General features: G+C 39.7%; 2 protein-coding genes across 4 annotated transcripts in view; both read right to left on the bottom strand.

The window, feature by feature from the left end:
* Positions 1-2,548: 2,548 nt before the first annotated feature.
* LOC115042641 (sentrin-specific protease 5-like) lies at positions 2,549-11,345 on the bottom strand. 3 transcript variants are annotated; one of them, XM_029501050.1, is made up of 10 exons: positions 11,251-11,345; positions 8,500-10,083; positions 7,931-8,036; positions 7,162-7,309; positions 6,896-6,943; positions 6,655-6,732; positions 6,121-6,258; positions 5,137-5,220; positions 4,741-4,791; positions 2,549-4,428 (listed from the first exon to the last, which is right to left on the bottom strand). In XM_029501050.1, exons 2-10 carry the CDS (start codon positions 9,821-9,823, stop codon positions 4,318-4,320), a joined length of 2,088 nt encoding a protein of 695 aa, XP_029356910.1. In that variant the 5' UTR covers positions 9,824-10,083; positions 11,251-11,345; the 3' UTR covers positions 2,549-4,317. The 3 variants fall into 3 exon arrangements, with proteins under 3 accessions (XP_029356910.1, XP_029356912.1, XP_029356911.1); XM_029501052.1 differs by lacking the exon at positions 11,251-11,345 and adding an exon at positions 11,117-11,238; XM_029501051.1 differs by lacking the exon at positions 11,251-11,345 and adding an exon at positions 11,113-11,235.
* A 586-nt stretch (positions 11,346-11,931) lies between these two features.
* Positions 11,932-18,337, bottom strand: part of anos1b (anosmin 1b) — a 40,761-nt gene continuing 34,355 nt past the window's right edge. The window contains exons 10-15 of the mRNA XM_029500475.1: positions 16,393-16,602; positions 15,390-15,484; positions 14,181-14,343; positions 13,617-13,849; positions 12,902-13,042; positions 11,932-12,810 (exon numbers count right to left, since the gene is read on the bottom strand). Of these exons, the coding sequence (XP_029356335.1) occupies positions 12,905-13,042; positions 13,617-13,849; positions 14,181-14,343; positions 15,390-15,484; positions 16,393-16,602 (839 nt within the window). The 3' untranslated portion in view covers positions 11,932-12,810; positions 12,902-12,904. The remainder of the gene's footprint in view (positions 12,811-12,901; positions 13,043-13,616; positions 13,850-14,180; positions 14,344-15,389; positions 15,485-16,392; positions 16,603-18,337) is intronic.

The raw sequence follows: 18,337 nt of genomic DNA on the forward strand, positions 1-18,337 counted from the left end.
CATCATTTAAAGTAGCTTTTTATAACCCAAATGTTTTTATAAACCAAATGTTTTAAATCTGCCCACTTTATGGGGTTATGGGGTAAAAACTGGATTCGTATTGAAGCCTCATTCTCTCTGTTTCTTCACCGGGTCAGGTGTTTTTCCGGTCGGCTCGCTCTTCTTACCTTGCTGTCATACAAATTAAGCTGTAAATAAAAATATATTGAGGCTTACAATAAATATAGCAACTTCTGACCAACGCATATCAGTTTCAGGCTTAAAAATACATTTGTAAATACCGCGCCCACTTCCGGTTTAAGTACCGCCCCTTCCGAGTACAAATACGGATGCAGATAACGTAGAAGGTTGAACAGATACGGATGGTGGTGTGCTCCCTCATCCCCAGTTAAAACCACTATTGTATTTGTTTTTCTCTGACATTATTGACTTGTGTGATCTTTCCAAGTAACCACGGGCAGATGATGAAAGTAAAACTATGAAAAGAAAAAAAAAATCTGTGGATCAATACCTGCTACATGAGCTTTCCTAGCCAGGTGTCACGATTTTCATTTTCTCCTGCTACAGGCAGAGAACATTGTTTTTCAATAGGTTTGGCTAGTATTTTTCTAGCCTTACTTGTGTGGACGGCAACATTTCTTGTTGCGTTTAAATCCACCTTTAGCAGGGCTCAATGCTGAAACCGCTACTCCCTTGGAGTTTTTTTTCCATTCACAAACTTCAGTTGAAGGCAGAGCAGTCTGAACAGTTGATAGAGTGCATTCAGTCCTCTGTCAATATCTGAGCTACTCTCCAAAGCAAATGCAAGGTGTGCCAGAGACTCTTCTTACAGACTAATGTAAAATGAGCTGGCTCACCAGCTCATCCAGCTCATATTTCATTACTTAGTGGGCTTAATGTTGCGTTTAAAACTGAAATATGGCAGCAGCAGCCCTGAAGTATCTGTTAGTGTTAGATTTTATGTTTATCAGTACTGTTGACTTCATCTTGACCATGATTTGTATTTATATATTTGATTTATTTATACATTTGTATTTATATGTGCTTTTTGAATTTCTTTAGTCAGTGGAAGCAAACCCTTTAGACAGGGAACCTGGAAATGAAGTTGGGTGCTGCAGTCAGATAGACATCAGAAAGATAAGAGATATGAAAAAGAAGACAATAGAGGCAAATGGACTGAGAGACAAAATGAATAAAGACTCAGATCAACATTTTTACAGCTATAATTTACTCAACTCTCTCACGCAGGGACTGCAGTTTGCTCCTGCCTCTTAGGCTTTCAGCTCATCCTATTATAGTTTCCCCACAGTAGGGAGATGAAGCAACACTTTTGCACTGCTTTTGTTGGAAGAGCTTTAAACCTCTATGAAAGCAGAATGCATATAAGTATCTTACTGACCATTTAAACATAGGAACAAAAAAAGACATGTGATTTTACTTTCACACACAAGTTTTGCAAAAGAAAGCTGTGGCTTATAGTTTTTTCAAATACGTTAATAAACTGTTAAAATGATAAGCAAACAAATTTCATTTCTCCAAATGTAAATGTGTGGCCTACAAATAATTATAATATGTAACACTTTTAAATTGTCAAGCAGCAGAGTTGCAGGCTGCTGCCTTATGTGTGTCATTCTGTGAATTAAATTTCATATCTCTGGTCTTTATTCACTGCACGTTTTTGCAATTGTTCTACAAGTCTGTTATTTCTTTATCCAGTCCTTGCCTTTGCAAGTCACAAACAAAAGACTAAAATCACAACAAAAAAGAAAACATACAAGTGAAGTTCATACAAACAACGCTTTCCAGTCAGCCACACCACCAGCTGCATCACCTGTCCTTTAAAGGAGAATCAGAATGAATAAACACACACATGCACAGAATGCAGAATGGCTGGTGTATAAAAGTATATATTATCAAGTATATGTATATATACAACTAAGAAGCTGGATCCTGCAATTTCCTTCTTCCAAACCTTAGTTTAGGAATGATGAAAAAATTAGAATACACCTACGTACTATTTGTAATTATAATCGTTTAAACCGGTAAAGATATTTTACCGTAACTTATGCTGTGTTCATGGTATCTATTTTCTTATTTATTATGCCTGCTATGTTTGTTGTCCAATACAATCTCCTTTCAGGAAAACTTCCAAGGTCCACTCTTGACTTTAACTGGACATGAGTTTAACTTGCTGGGTTTAGTTCCCGGCCTGGGGCCTGTCTGTGTGGAGACTGCATGTTCTCCCTGTGTCTGTGTGGGTTTCCTCCCACCGTCCAAAGATATCATGTTTGGGTTAACTGGTGACTCTAAACTGTCTGTAGGTCTGAGTGTGAGTGGGTGTTGGCCCTGTGAGGGACTGGTGACTGGTGTACCCCGCCCTGTGTGAGCTGGGATTGGCTCCAGCACCCCCACACGACCCGGAAACAGAACAGAAGCGGTAGAAGATGGATGAATGACTGAATGATTCTGCAATAAAATGCTTGACATTTTTCCTCAGTTTCTTACATTAGAAACCACAACATGAGCTACAGAGAGAATAAGAGTTTAATGATGAGACAGCAGTGATGGACCAATCACGTCAATGAAGTCATACTTAAACTATCAGTGGTGGAAAGATGGTCAACCCTGCCACCCACTCATTTGGAACATGTACTGTAAGATGAGAATTTATTGTATAATTCCCAGAATTCTATTGATAACTGTAGAGAGTCAATTCTCCTTCACTTTTAGCTGGAACATTTCTATTCCTTAATAGAGTCTGGATCTCAAAACTTTCAAACAAAGGCGAAAGCATGTGCTTATGAATAAATGCTTCTCAATTATTATATATCCCCCCATCACTGATATTTTTGCTTTGGTCAACAATTCAGTGTTTTTGTAAATGTACAACAGCAGTGCATTATTCATCAAACAAAGGAGAAAAGCTACTCATTCCTCAGTCTTCTCACAATATTGGCCTTTTAATAACAATAAAAACAGTCAAGAAATCGCTGTGGTTTTTCCCAAAGCAAGCATGTACAGTAACAGGCCAGTAAAAGTATTATACAATCTGTAAGTACACGTACGTGAATATAACAGAAACAAAAACAACTGAGGTTGGACATGATTTAATCAAAATAGCTGTGGTCCACTTATTTCTCTATTAATGGGCCATGACCAAGACTTTCTGCAGCTGTGTTGTCATTAAGCAGTGACCACATTAAATTAGTGAAACGTCGAGGCAATGATCAAAAAGTGGATTTCCTTTCAGCAGCTATCTGTGCAACTTAACATTAAATTTACTTGCAACTTGCATTATTAACTTGTTTTCAACTGAAAATGTTAAGGTATCATTGGACAATGGCTTTTAGTGAAATAGCTGGACAAAAAAATGGATGTGGATAAGAATGTGAACACAGCAAAACAACAAAACAAAAACAATAATGGAAATAATGTGGTGGACAACAGTAATTTTAATAAAGACAATATTTTGGAGAGCAGGAGTGAAAAAACCTGATAGACAAAAACTACCTTGAAACAGGATATCCCTGTGTCAAGCCACAGCCAAACTGTGCCATTTTGCCTGCGAGGTGCTGTGTAACCACGCTGCACGGCAGCCACAAAGGAAATATGATCAGTACATTCAGTTGATATCCTCTCCTTCATGGATAGGCTTCTGACCATGCAAATACTTGTAGTCCAAGAGAAGGTAACCAACTCAAACCTTCAAGTATTACGTGAACCGTCGGTCCACTTAATCGCACCTCCTAGCTTCATTAATATGTGAGAGAACACATAGAACTGTAAGTACAATGTCCAGCATAAAATAAAACTCAAACCTGTTTTCAGTTTAAAATCTGGGAAACTAAGGCCACTCCATTTGGGAGGGGAGGTCCATCCACCTAGGCTGGTCCAACGCCTGCCTCCTTGTTCAAAATCACAACTCTTCTGTATTCTCCAAGGTGACTGGCCATTTGGTTCAAATGCTCCGGAGGTTGGTCAATGTAGAATGTGAAAGCAACCTGAAGTATACAGGTCCAGCATTGGGAGGGTCAGTAGGGGGCCACGTCAGTAGTTTTTTGCAGGTTTGCAAGTAAACTGCTGCTTAGCTACAAACTATTACTGAACTGTAAGTCGCCATAAATCCAGAGTGATCTCCACTCTGCTGTCAGTCACACAGGCAGACTGGCAGTTAGGGCTCCCTGTAAAACAGATGGCCAGGTTGTGTTAGCTTGTGTAACAGGCAGTCTCCGAAATACGCCGCCTGACAGACCATCCAGGGATGGATGGCATAACCAGGAAGTAGTCAGTGAATGAAGTCAGCTGTAATCCGGTCATTCAATCGTTGAGGCGACAGTCACACAGTTCCTTGTAGATTCTCTTGCGTATGTGAGGCATGTCCTCCTGACTAAACAGCAGGGGCTGCTTCATGGAAAGACGACGGCAGTACTGACAAATAGACAGACAATGAGGTAAAACAAAACAAAACAAAAAAATAGATTAAGAGATTAGATGATACATGCCACATTAAGGGGGGAAATAATAGAAGCTTTTTGCTAAGCCTTCTCAGAAACATAGTTAAGATCAAATTTGCACAGAAACCAAAGGCAAGAAAGACTGAGAAGACAAATTTATTCTATTTCATCTTCAATTACCAAGACAAAGAGTGATGACAAACAGGAGGCTAGGCAGAGATACAAAAGGGGGTGACGAATGAAGGATGAGAGGGCAGCTGCACAGTAGGGAAGAATAATCACTCACCTCAAGAACAAAAACTCCACAGTCACTGTCATTTTTCTGCTGAGGAATACCCTGAGGAGTCAACAAGTCACAGTAATGCAGGGAGCCAGACTGAGGCTGTAACGGTCAGCATATGGACAGTATACGTGTGGATAATCTGTACATGCATGTCGATCTTTAGTTGGATTTAGTAGTAAAATAAAGTTTTTAGCAAGCAGTGCAAAAATTCGACAGTTTTGTTCCCAATGAGAAATCATTTTCAGTATACTGCAGATATGTGAAAGCTATTTTGCAACCTTCTAGTTACTGTAAATGTACAGTAGTACATTGTGCTACTTAGTCTTGAGTTTATCGTGGTCAAATTAGCAATACGGAGACTTCTTTTTGTCAAGATCCAATATCAGGGACCAGGTTTACCTTGATGATAGTTATTTTCCAGCCTTTCTGGAAAGCAGTATGTTCCTTCTCTCTGGCTTCAGACAGGAGGTACTTCATAATGTTCTGGTACAGGACCACACACACACACACAGAGAGGACACGGCTGAGTGAAAATTAAAACAGTGCAAAGGAGTAAATATTTTCATTCATTCATCTTCAACCGCTTATCCATTTCCTGGTCGTGGGGGTGCTGGAGCCGATCCCAGCTCACAGTGGGTGAGGGCGAGATACACCCTGAACATCACAGGGCCAACACACAGAGACCAACAACCACTCACACTCAGACCTACGAACAACTTAGAGTCACCAGTCAACCCAAACATGTCGTCTTTGGATGGTGGGAGGAAACCCACGCAGGCACGGGACAGAACATGGAAGCTCTGCACAGAAAGGGACCAAGCCCGGCAAAACCTGCGACCTTCTTACTGTGGGGCAACAGCCTAACCACTACGCTGGTGTGCAGCCTGAGTAAATAGTTTACCAATATTAAATACTTTGGTAGAACATTTTCGACAAACTTTAACCTAATTCTAGATTCCAGAATACTGTGTGTGCTACACAATCACAGGAAATGTTTTAAAACAAACTGAAATAAGTCTCGGTGAGGTCGGCGGGTGGAAGGCGAGAACTGTATTACTTGATTGTTGAACAGACTAAATAACTTGACTATCCTGCAATATGTAAAAGTGTGATTATATAAAATAAGATTTGATAGAGATAATCAACTCTTGCAATGAAACTTGTCTAAACAGTGTGATTAAAATGTAACAAGTTGCCTCATAACTGTCATTGCATGAAGATCACCATGATCATCATCAGTTAGGAAGTAATGGTTAAATAATTAGTCAGGAAAGAGAGCTGCATTAACCGATGATCTGGTCTCAGCTGGCTTTCTGCTCAGCATTCAAAATCTTAAATGATCTTTGCAAAGATAATAACATGCACATGCACAGAGGCACTAACATCTGTGGTGTGTCTGAAGACGATGCCTTGGCTGTCATAATAACTGATGGTTTTGGTTGCCATAGTGACGGCAACGAGTGACCAGTGGATTTCTAGATGGATGGGAATTAGCAGCAGCCACTTGGAAAACAGATCCACCTGAGGAAAAAAACAAAACACAACACAATGAGACGTTATCAGGTTATTGTGTTAAAAGATGCCGCAAAAAGGCTTTTTTAGTTTCCACTTTGACTCTTTCACCTGCTGTGAGTCGTGGTTGTGAGAACTACTGAATATATTTTACATTCCGTACAGTTACTTTATGGAGTGAGCACACTAGATTTAGTCTGTGGTTACCAACAGGGGCAACAAGACCACAAAGAGGTGCTATGGCTATCTGGTTCTGAAATCTTTCTGCAGCAGATGGCCAACTACTGCTGCCAGGCCTCCATCCAGAGACAATTTAAATAATGAAATGTTACTGTAATGACAACTTTTAGTGTTGCGCAGTAAACAAATTAAATTATTTTTCTTCTTCTGTCACGTCCTCCTTACTTTTTTAGTCCATCTCTTCACACCATCATAACCCTTGGCAACCAGCTGCTTGTGGAAAAAGCTGTTGAAAAAATGAACCTGTACAAAAGAAATCAGAACACTGTGAAACACCAGTGTCAGCGTTTATCCATTAAATTTGAAAAAAGAAAAACAAAGTGCCTTAATTCAAGGATCTATATACAATTTACTTACAGTGTAATGCCCTTCGCGCATTTTTTTTCTGAAAACCATCCTTACTTACCTTGTGCTGTGTTGCTTCCATAATGAGTTCTCCATACATGTTTATAACCTGACCAGACAAAGATTTAAAAAGGCTGCTCAGCATCAGTTAAATGAGCAAATGTTTTTTTACTCTTCCTCTGTGGTGGATCAAATTTGTAAAACTGCAGGTTACCATATTTCATAAGAAGGACTACATTGTTTTAGGAGCTTAAAATAAAAAATGGATCTGGCAAGCAGGTTGGAGAGAGTAAGAAGTGTGATAAGCAGTAGTTTCTTCTTCCTCACCTGGTCATTGAGCCAGTTCTGTTCCTCCAGTGTGCCAAGGTCCTCCAGGCTCAGGGTGTGTTTGTTATACATCACCATGAAGCCTGCGATAGGAGCAGAGGCCAGTCCCAACCTATATCGAGTCATCTCCCCTTTGATGTCCAAGCCCCTAAAAATGCACCGAGAGAAATTCAGCTTCAGCTTCAGAAAATGTAAACATGAAGATCTGATGTGTCTATTATATTGTGCCTTCAAGTACATTTAAAAATAATGACAGGTGAGGCAAGCAATGGCACAAAATCTGAAATGAAAAATAATATTCCTCAAAATAGACGTATACAGATACTCTGCATACTCTGAATGCAGTAGCAACATGAGGATATGCTGACAACTTGGTGGATTCCGTATTACAAAGCATGTCATCAAGTTATAATCTAAGTTTAAACCTCATACTGATAAAGAGAACAGCAATTTAAGCGGGTCTTTTCAGTTTGTTTAAAAAACACAAGGTCAGGTTAGTTGTCACAGCAAAAATCCCACACACAGTTAAATATACAGTGTTTGGCTTTGGCAACAGCTTCTGTTTTATTATATTTCTTATGCACCCATGAATCTTGGCAGGGTTTCAGGTTTGGGGTGCTCTGCATTGTTGAAGTGGTGTAAAAACTTCCCCTTAAAACAGAGCTCTTCATACTCCCCAGAGATTTGGAGACTTTATTTTCGGATTGTTTGTGCCACTTTTATTTTTGCATTATCTCAATTGCGCCTCAGTTGTGTCGTTTGTACTGACCTTTTGCTGAGGTCAGGATTGCCGTTCTTCTTCAGGTATTCCAGAACATCTTTCTCACTGAGAGGAATGAAACTGCCATATTTCATATAGAAGCTCTCCAAAAACTCTAAATCAGAGGAAATCATTGTAATATGAGCATAAAAAGTGTTGTTCAAACAGGGAGCAGTTTTGCTATCTATACTTTAGCTACTATCCAAATACTGTATAATATCACTTTACCTTTCACATTCAAAATACTGTTTATGTACTGTAGTCTTATTACAGGGAGGTCTCTGCATAGTTGATTCAACGTATTTTTATAAGTTTAAGTCTAATAATAGACAAGCTTCTGATATTTAACTTTTCAAGTACTGTCATCTGTACATAAATTTAGTTCTCATCCTTTTAAGTTTTCCTTTAGAAAAAAGAAAACTTTGGCATGAAAAGGTTCTGAGCCGCAGCAGTTACTTATTCTAGAGCCATGTTGTGCAAAAACATCAATGACTGTCCAAGCTTTATTTAAATTAAGGGATGATGAGTGTATTTATGTAGAGGTCTGAATAGACGTGGTGTGCTCCAGAACAACTTACCGTGGACCAAATCAATGAGCTGCTCCAGGCTTTCTTCAGCCTGCATCGTTCCATCCTTCTCTGCTGCTTCTGACTGAGCATCCATCTCCTCTTTCTCCCAGGTGCCTGACTGACAGTACAGTCTGTGGTCTCTTAATGCCCAGGAGTGCTGTGCACTACACACTGTGATAGGGCCATGGTTTGGACGTGATGTTTCCACTTCCATAGGGGTGGATTTGTGGTCAATGTCAGTTGGGGAGGCAATGTTTCCATTGGACAGGATTACTGGTAAAGAAAGCTGGTCTTCACTGTTAGAAGTCTGTTCCACCTGCATCTCAGAGTCAAGGTCCTGGAGAGTTTCTGACCTTGAGGCAGGGGCTGTCTTTGATAAAGATATTATTCCAGTTCCCAGTTCATTAATGATCATGATGACTTCCTTGGCCTCACCTTCAGGTTCAGAGTCAGATAAGTTTACTGTGTCTCCATTTCCAAATGGAGATTTAACCATGGTGAGGTCAGTTTGCTCTCCATGTTCAATCGCTGTATCTTTGGTCTCCTCCTGCCCCAACATTAGTGCTGATCGAGCAGAATCCATTTTAGAACCGACGATAACCCCACCTTCCTTCTCTGAAGAGGTGTCCTCGTTTTTCTGCATATTCTCTTTCTCTAGAGGGGCACAGTTCCTTATTGGTTCATCCTGCAAGGAGGTGACAGGTAGCGGAAGGAGATTATGCGACTGATTATCAGCCACTGAAGGAGTCATTTGGACGTTCTCAAATTTTCCATTTTCCTCCTCTTCTTGCTCTACTTTATCAAAACCCTTTATACTTGTCAGGTGGCCCCCCACTTTCCTTTTTGGGATGTCCCCAAGATCCCTAACAGCCCCCCTCCCTCTCCCTCTTCCCCTTCCCTTCGCCTTACCAAAGGTTTTGACATTGTGTCCAGCACTGTTAGGTCCACAGCAGTCACATGCCTTAGGAGTCCTCTTCCTGCCTGATGTACGGCCATTTACTGCACCCTGCGTAGGAGTTAATGGCACTGTACCAGGCCAGGATGATTCTGGGTTTGGGTTTTTTGTTGGTTCTTTTTCTGTGGTTACAATTGAAGGTTCTACAGGATCTTCAGGAGATGGAGGAGAGGGCTGTGTTAAGTCTGAGTTGGCTTGAAGGGTGGAAGTCAGGAGTTTGGCAGGGATCGGGTTTATTTCCTGTCCCGTAGTATCTCCCGGAGGAGCCACCAGAGGAGGTGCTACTTGCAGAGGTGGTGCTGGAGTTGGAATAGTTAAATGAGATGATGCTGATGGTGTTGTTTTCATTGGGGAGGCCGCAGAGCTGCTGTGAACCATGACGTCCTTCTTTGGCGCCCCAACCCCATCCCCAAACCCTGCACTCCACACGTTTGTCCACTCCTGTCCTTGGGTTCTCTAGAGTTTTTGGTTTTCAGGTCTCCTCTTTCCTTACTTTTTATCCTAACACTTCTCGGTGTTGAAAAAAAAAAGTTCTCAAGCCTTTCAGGACTATATCATGGCAGTTCTCAAGCTTTCTTCAGTGGTGTCTAGACTCTGCACAAAATGACGCCCGCACAATGACTTCAGCATTTGAGCAGCTGGAAGAGAACACAGGGGAAAAAAAACTAATTAAGGAAATAATTAAGGAAATGTCAGTAAGTTTAAATCTAATCTTTGCTGTTTAAATGTACAAGACATAACTGAGCATTCATCTGGCATTCACTTCTGAGTCAATGATACAAAGAAAAATTAAATAGATTGCTTTGAGTTTAGATGATCGGATCAGAAATATTATAGTATCTTCCTTGAAGCTGAATTTCAGAGGTGGAGAAAATAAAAGCCCTGACCCAACTTCTGTTAAAACACGTTATCCTGTCAGTCTAAATGCACAAGCCTTTTCTGTTTATTTGTTTTTTTAACACTGATTTGAGGGAAATGTGAACATCTAAACGTCCGTGTACAGGGCTTGTGTTACGACATTCCCCCTGGCAGCTGCCTTGCTTAAATCGGCACAAAACATCCGAGATGGATCCAAAAGTCCGAGATCACTTTTCCCGACTATATGCGCGTATTCAGTTATTCCTCAGCCTCCATATTTTCTACAGCTACACGATCACCGCTGAACAGGTGGTCAGCTCATTTGATTTCACTTGCAGCGAACTACCTTTTCGCACAAACATATCAGAGATATCAGGAAACTACTTTGCTGAGACTTTGTGCCACTCGTCTTTTTGTAATATCGTCTGGGGACTTTTTCAAAGTGGTATTTCATTTACATACAAAACTGATGGGCAGCTTTGCTGAGCAGTCGATACAGCGAGAATGAACACATCCCAAGGTTCATATATTTATCCATTTTGTGTAGATAAATTAGTCACTGGGATGTTTGTCAGGGGCTGCTTTCATTCTCAGTCACTTCGGTTATTAAATGAAATGACTGTTACGTTAGCTTCGCCGGGCGTCCGACTACTGAGGCAGGTTTACACGCCATTTGAGAACATAACCTACTTGATAGTAATTCAACTAATGCTGATAAAACTTTTGCAATACTTAGTTCATTGCATTGAAGCCACCTGAGTAAGCTAGCTGCTGCCAAACATAGGCGAAAAAAACAAAGCCGTGCTTACACACATTTCCTCCATTTTCCGAAGGAAGCTGGAGGCGTCTAAAGACAAAGGCGGGGCTGCTGCTCAGTATCTGAAGTGATTTACAGAGGATGAATAAGACGAGGACGAAAAGTTGAATGAAACGACACTATACTATACCTTGTCTAGGAAATAACAAACTGAGTTTCATCTGACCACGATTTGAAGAAACAACAATCCAATCTGTAGTCGCTCATTGATTGCGTCACGGCGTCGATCTCAAACTTCGGCTACTTCCGACATTTCCCCGAAGTCGCCGGCAATTTTCTCTCTGGCAGATTTCGGTTTCCACCACCGTCACAAGATGTCTCTAAAATAAGCATTTTTACAAAGGCAACAAGAAAATCTGTAGCAATTGCCTCCATGGAAACAGAATAAGATTGGTTTTCAAGTAAAATATTAACTCCGATGAGTACTACATGTTCTATCTTGTTGGCTCGACCCTTTAACAGGACTCTGAAAGGATAAAGGATACAATCTCAGAAAAGCGATGTTAAACTCATAAATTCAAGTTAAAAACTTAACAATCACAGAAAACGAGGAAAGCAGGAAATTTTGTTAAAAAAAAAATAATTTCATTTCTGAAAATCGATTCATTAATGACTGAATGTCTAATCAATTTAGGTTCTGGAGTCACCAGCTTTTAATCAGACCAAAGGAAGCAATGCCATGTTTTGTAATGTAAAGCAGTTTATCCTATGTTTTTATTCCTCTTATTATCTTAGTTTTTAAATATAACATCACCGATACAATACACTGTGTTCTGATAATCTTTATTTAGAAAAATCTAAGACTGGAAAACAATAAATAAAGCAAAGGAAGAAAATAAGGAATTAAGTACAAAACTGTCAACATTATAAGGTTACATAGAGAGAATATTGGAATTATTACTGGTTGTACACCAGCAGTTTTCAACCTTTCAAAAGCAATAACATTTTGACTTTTGTAAAACAAATCAATCACAGGTATACCAATATCAACTGTATTAAAATATCACATATCATTTCTTTAGTGAAATGAATGTACTATGATTGAAATCTACGTTGCACAACACAAAAAACATCAAACAAGCAAATTCTACAGATTTTAAACATATGAACAAAATGTTAAAATACTTGAGCTTCCTTCAAGACCCACGCACTTCAAAGATAGGGCAGCAGATAATGCCCTCAAATAAGCACAATCTATTGACCATATATGTGATTATTATTTACTAGCATGATCAAAAACAGTTGGCAAAATAAGTCACTTTATGAGTGTCATTTGGCTCCAGTGATGTCAGGTGACTGGACTTCGTTCATCCAAACAAACATGTACAGATGCTGCCATGTGAGGAGCCTCAATTTTCACATATATGGTATGTCACATAACGCTGTGCCATTACGGTACTAATGCCAAGAGTAATCCTTAGGAAAATGCTGCAGTTTTAATAAGAAAATGAAGGAAATATGATTTGAGGATACATGTTTATTATTCCAGTAATGCTGCAACCTTGTAATCAAATGACTGAGATCCAAATAATTTTACCAACAAGAACAAGATCGACGAACATTCATTTTATGGCATTGATTAAATTGTATTCATTTAATCAGAACTGAAATTTGGGGAAACTGTAGAGAACTGGATATTGGTAATAATGATCATGGTGCAGAAGCCAGTGGCATTTGCCAGGTTCCCAGCCTAGAACAGATGATTAGTTCAGTTTAGTGGATAGGTGATAAATCAACATTCTCACATGATGGAAAATTTAGCAAAAAAAGTAAACTATTACCCTTCAGCCTGTCGCATTGATGGCTGGGGTGTGTATGGTTTTGGATATTGCCGTACCACTGCGACCTGCTGTTAGCAGCTGGAGCTGCAGGTGATAGACGCTGTTAGCTTGAAGACCAGAAACTATCACTGACCGCTGAGACTGTGGAGGAAAAAAACGGATTAACTTTCTTACACTAAAATTTATTCTATTTTACATTTTTCTTACTGTGAACAAATCCCATCAAAAAACCAAAACAACTGCATATTAATGCATCTCACCCCACCTTGTCTCTGGATACAGAAATCATTGCAAAGATGTCACCAACATATATTTCCATTCTCAAAATAAGCTTAATAATGATTTAAAAACAGATAGATACTAAATTGTGCATTTGATAAACAATACTTGTTTCAGTTACAATTTTGTTTCGTGCTCTAGAAAATATTTTCTGAGTTGGAATAGGAGGGATTGATACTGACTCAAATTAAATCACAGTGGTTTTAAAACATATTTCTATACAACATAATTATATTCCTTATATAATCTATCAGATATCAACGTTGAGTCAAGATGTCCCTTCACTTGGTTAATTTTGGATTTCAACTTATTTTTAGACTCATTAATTAAGATGGCACATTTCATTTGCTCTTGCTCTCTTTCTCTCTCTCTCTCTCTCTCTCTCTCTCTCTTACAAACACACACACACACACATTTCTGAGGTCTTTCCTCTCACCGGCGCAATTGTCTGAGTCTGGGAGATAAGTGTGTCTTCCTGCCTTTCTGTGGCTACTGTAACTCCTGACTGTAGTGTCCAGGTGAACTGAAACCCTTCAACAGCTGCTGGGTTGAGTGCATGCTGGGACATCCGCCAGTGAAATGTAGTGAGCAGGGTGCCATTGATTTGTTGGAAATCTGCAGTCAGACGTTCTGGTCGCAGTACCACCTTTCTGGTCGGCAGGAGGTGCTCTAACACAAAAAAGGACCATGTTTTTAGCCGGTTTGACTTCATTTTTTAAGTGAAAATCTCAAGAATGATTCAGAGATGGACCACTCTGGTACTGATAATGTACATTAAACTAGTCAGTTGTGTGCATCTAAAAATGCTACTGGTATTTTGTGTTTAGGTGGGACAGTTTATGTATAAGTATATGCAAGTATGTGTCAGTACGCCAATGTCATTGTTTCTGGATATTTCCAAAAGAAGACAATACAAGATGAACAGGAAGCATTATGAGTGTACAGAATTTATGAACGTTGGTGAAACACTGCCTTTACATCTGCGTTTAGTTGCTCCTACCTTGAGTGTTGCAGGGCAAAGCTTTGCCTCCTCTGACCCTGATAGAGGAACAAGTAGGGGTCGTAACCCAGGCAACAGCTTCTGACCCGGGGTCAGTCTTCAATGCCACGGCGACCCGATACTTACAGCCAAAGAACAGACCTGTGATGGTGTGATGGGTGCCCTGGAGAGAGACAAATTACATCAAGTTGGGAATAAAACCAGTGTTTGAACAGAAATTCTAGTGGTAACTATACACAGCTGGTTATTAAAACAGACCTATTACAAGGTTCCATTAAAAATATACATATTACCTCTATTTTTGTTTGGAAGCAGCTCGTTTGCTTCATGTTAAAATAAACAATAAACTTTGGAGCAGAACTTGGCAACCTTGTAGGTTGGCAGATTCAAATGGTGAGAAATGGCACGACTGTTTAACTTCAGTGACGCAAACTCATATTTCTGTGACCTCAGTGAATTGCTTACAGCACTTTGACATTTATCAACTCTCTGGGTCTGTGATCATTTCAGACCAGTTTTCTTTTCACACACATGAACCACTCAGTACCAGTTCATATTAAAAATGCTTTCTATCGCAAATTCATTTCGTAATTTGTGTTTAAAATGTCTGTTATAGGAACTATTTAATAGTTGTTGCTCAAGTGTTTCCGCTATGCATCTTGTCCATAGATTAATTTCACTGTCAAACCTTTCCATACACATATTTACCAGTTTATGAGGCACAACTGGACTATCTAATGCATTTCCATGCTGCAACACAACAATAGGTGATTTTTGGTATTTTTCAGTTTGTTTTTGTTTAGATCACATTACAGTACCTGCTCTGTAAAGCAACTGCTTTCCACAAGAAGAGAAGCCACAAACAAACAAACAAACAAACAAAAAACTACAAATCTAACCAATCATGCATTGAAATATTTCGTCTTTTAGAAACTTTTCAGTAAGAAAATTACACAGGAATGGGAAAAGAACTGACACATACAGGCATGGAAAGGTAGGATAGTTCAGCTGATTGCAAAAAGACAAAGTTTCACACAGACAGGATGAGAGCATTCCAGACAGATTTGAGTTATGGTGTTGAAATGTGATATCTAACACACACATTCTTTACACATAAAGAGACACTGAAGCAATGCTCACATAGAAAAATAACACCTATACATAGTTTCACAAACAGACGTGCACAAACTCCAGACAGGATCACATTACCTGCACGGTTGTCATTTTTTGTGTGCTTGTAACATTAGTACTGCAGGTATGTGGATGCCACTGCAAAATGTATGGGCCGAGGTGTCTCTGTCTGCCTGCAAAAAAAAACAAACAAGCAAACAAAAAAACGAAACAAGTGGGCTTTGTTTTTGTTTTTAATATGTTTTGGCAAGATGGATACTGCCTGAAACCAGAGAACAATATCTCATGTTGCAAAGGGAGGATTTTTATAGTCTCTCTATTTCTCAATTTCAAATCCTTTCATTCTTTATCTCAACAGCAGATAAGAAGTTTGTACTGCTTGTGAACTGCTTACATTGTTCTCAGTAACAGAAACAGTCTTTCAGTCAGATGCTAATTGATTTCCAATCTGGGGCCTGAACACCAACCAGATCTGACGTGAAAAATTAATAAATAAAGAATGAGAACGAGTGTGTTTTTGGGGGAGGCATTTGTGGTGCAGCAGAGTTATGATGTGACTAGAACAATAGCGCATCATGACCTTTTAAGTTTTTAGCAAACAGTTGCGCATGTATACATCCACTACTCGCAGAAAGGGTGGCTGGCTCTTTAGCTGCTTAATGTTTTTTTAACAGTCTCTGTCTGTTGTGTGTTGAGTGTTTTTGCTGAAAACAGCTTTGCGTCAGACAGCAAAACAATCAGCTTAAACTTTCTAGAAAGCTCCATAAAGCCAAAGCAGGCTGCAGAGTCAGACATTCATTTTCTCATTTTAGCATTCTTTTCATTTTATCATCTGGTTCATTGTTAACATCTAACATTGTTTAAAGAGACTGCAAAATCATTGTGCAATCAATCTAAGGAGTGCCATTTTTAATAAACATGCTGCTAAAGTGAGCATATGAAAGATTCTGTCATCGTCAGCAGTGTTAATGAAACTAATGTAAACTTTGCATCTACAGCTTATTTTATTTTCCTCTCTTTCGGTTTTGAGTGTTGCTAATATAGTACCACAGAATTGTTACATGTTAGCAAGCCAACTCACTGTGGTAAGGCCACTTCCAGAACACCTTGACCTGCAGCTTGTTGTTGTGGTAATGAGGGGCAGCAGCCTCCAGGCGGAGGTTATCAGGGGTGGCAGGGTTTGTGGCGGAATCAGGGTGAGATGGAGATGCAGAGAGGGGAAGGTCAGAGGAGGGGGAGGAAGATGAGGGAAGGGAAGGGGAAGATGGTAGCTCATTGGAGAAGTGTTCACCTTTAGTAGAGAGGAGAGGAGCCATTAATTGTTAAAATTTGAAAGCTTTTCGTTCTTAATGACGAAGCACTTACATTACAAACCTTGCTGGGTGTGTTTGTGTGGCACATTAATGTTTGTACTCCCTTAAGCTGCATTAATACAGTAGTTCTTCTGAATACCTAACTTGCAACAACATGCATAAAACCAGTTGAATCACATGGAAGTTATTAATATATCATGCCAGGAATATCAAAAAATGTTGATAAAAGTGCAGCTTTCCCATCAATTCATTCACTCAGACACAATAATTGGCTTTATCTGCTCTAACTGACCCCCATTAGCACTGACGGAAACCAGGCCAACACATGGACTATGTCAAATAATAAAACGTCTAAATTCTAATTGGCATGGCAATACAATATAAAATGGCTGGAATGTGGTTTGATAGCTGAGATGCAGCTGGCTATAATCAGCTGGGTTGACCTAAAGGTCATCTATAAATACCATTGTCACGACCATTGTCACCACTGTCCACTGTACTCTGTGTGTGGGGAAAAATCATTAACTCAATAATTCTACAGCCACAGCTACAGTCTGCAGTCTGCAGTCCAAGGCAAAGGGATCTAAATTTGCCGGGGACCTCGAACCTTTATTATAGTCATTAATATTATTTCCTTCAAGACAGAACTGTAAAGACCTTACTGGACACTTAGTGGTTCTTACTCTAAGTTAAATATTTGTAGGTAACCTAACACCAGCCTCTCATCTATCAAACATGATACTCATCCAAACTGTTGAGAAATTAAGATTCATGGTATATAAAATTAGACCTTAAATTTTACACTCAATAGATTAACTCCAGGGCAGCAACTAAAATAACATTGCAGCATAGTGTTTAGCACTGTTGCCCCACAATAAGAAGGTTGTGGGTTTGGTTCCTGGCTTGGGGAGTTTGGAGTTTGCATTTTCTCCCTGTGTCTGTGTGGGTTTCTTCCCACCATCCAAAGACATCATGTTTGGGTTAACTGGTGACTCTTAACTGTCTGTAGGTCTGAGTGTGAGTGTGAGTGTGAGTGGTTGTTGGTCTCTGTCTGTCTCTGTGTGTTGGCCCTGTGATGGACTGGTGACCTGTCCAGGGTGACCCCGCCCTCACCCAGTGTAAACTGAGATTGGCTCCAGCACCTTCTGTGACCCAGAAACAGATTAGCAGTAGAAGATGAATGAATGAATAAATAGATTAACTTATTAAAATCAATTGCAGTTGTTGAGAAAAGGTGGACTCAGTTAACTATAGACTAGCTAACCAGACTAACAATTACTATAGTCCTATATGTCTACAGGACATACACTACCAGTCACAAGTTTGGACACACTTCCTCATTCAAATGAATAGGAAAGTGTGTCCAAACCTTTGACTGGTAGTGTACATTATATATATTAAAACATAGTTCAGACCCCCATCACTGTTACACTCCACTGATATGGGCTGTATGACAGAGGCCAGACAGAAGCCTCTCCTTAGTGAACATTTATTTTTAAAAAGCGCACCTCAAGGGCTTTCAGGCAGCAAGATCCTCTGGTCTGATAAAACTGAGACTGCATTGCTAGAACATGAAATGATGCTCAATAGTCTGGGTTTTTTTTCCCATCTAGAAACATAATCTCTGGAGCTAAGCCAGACTGACCATCAGGTAAATACTGACCTCCCTTAGCATGGCCTTTTTCCCACAATTGCTCAATTTGGCTGAGCTGC

The sequence above is a fragment of the Echeneis naucrates genome, chromosome 4, assembly GCF_900963305.1.
Source record: "Echeneis naucrates chromosome 4, fEcheNa1.1, whole genome shotgun sequence".
Classification (NCBI taxonomy): Eukaryota; Metazoa; Chordata; class Actinopteri; order Carangiformes; family Echeneidae; genus Echeneis; species Echeneis naucrates.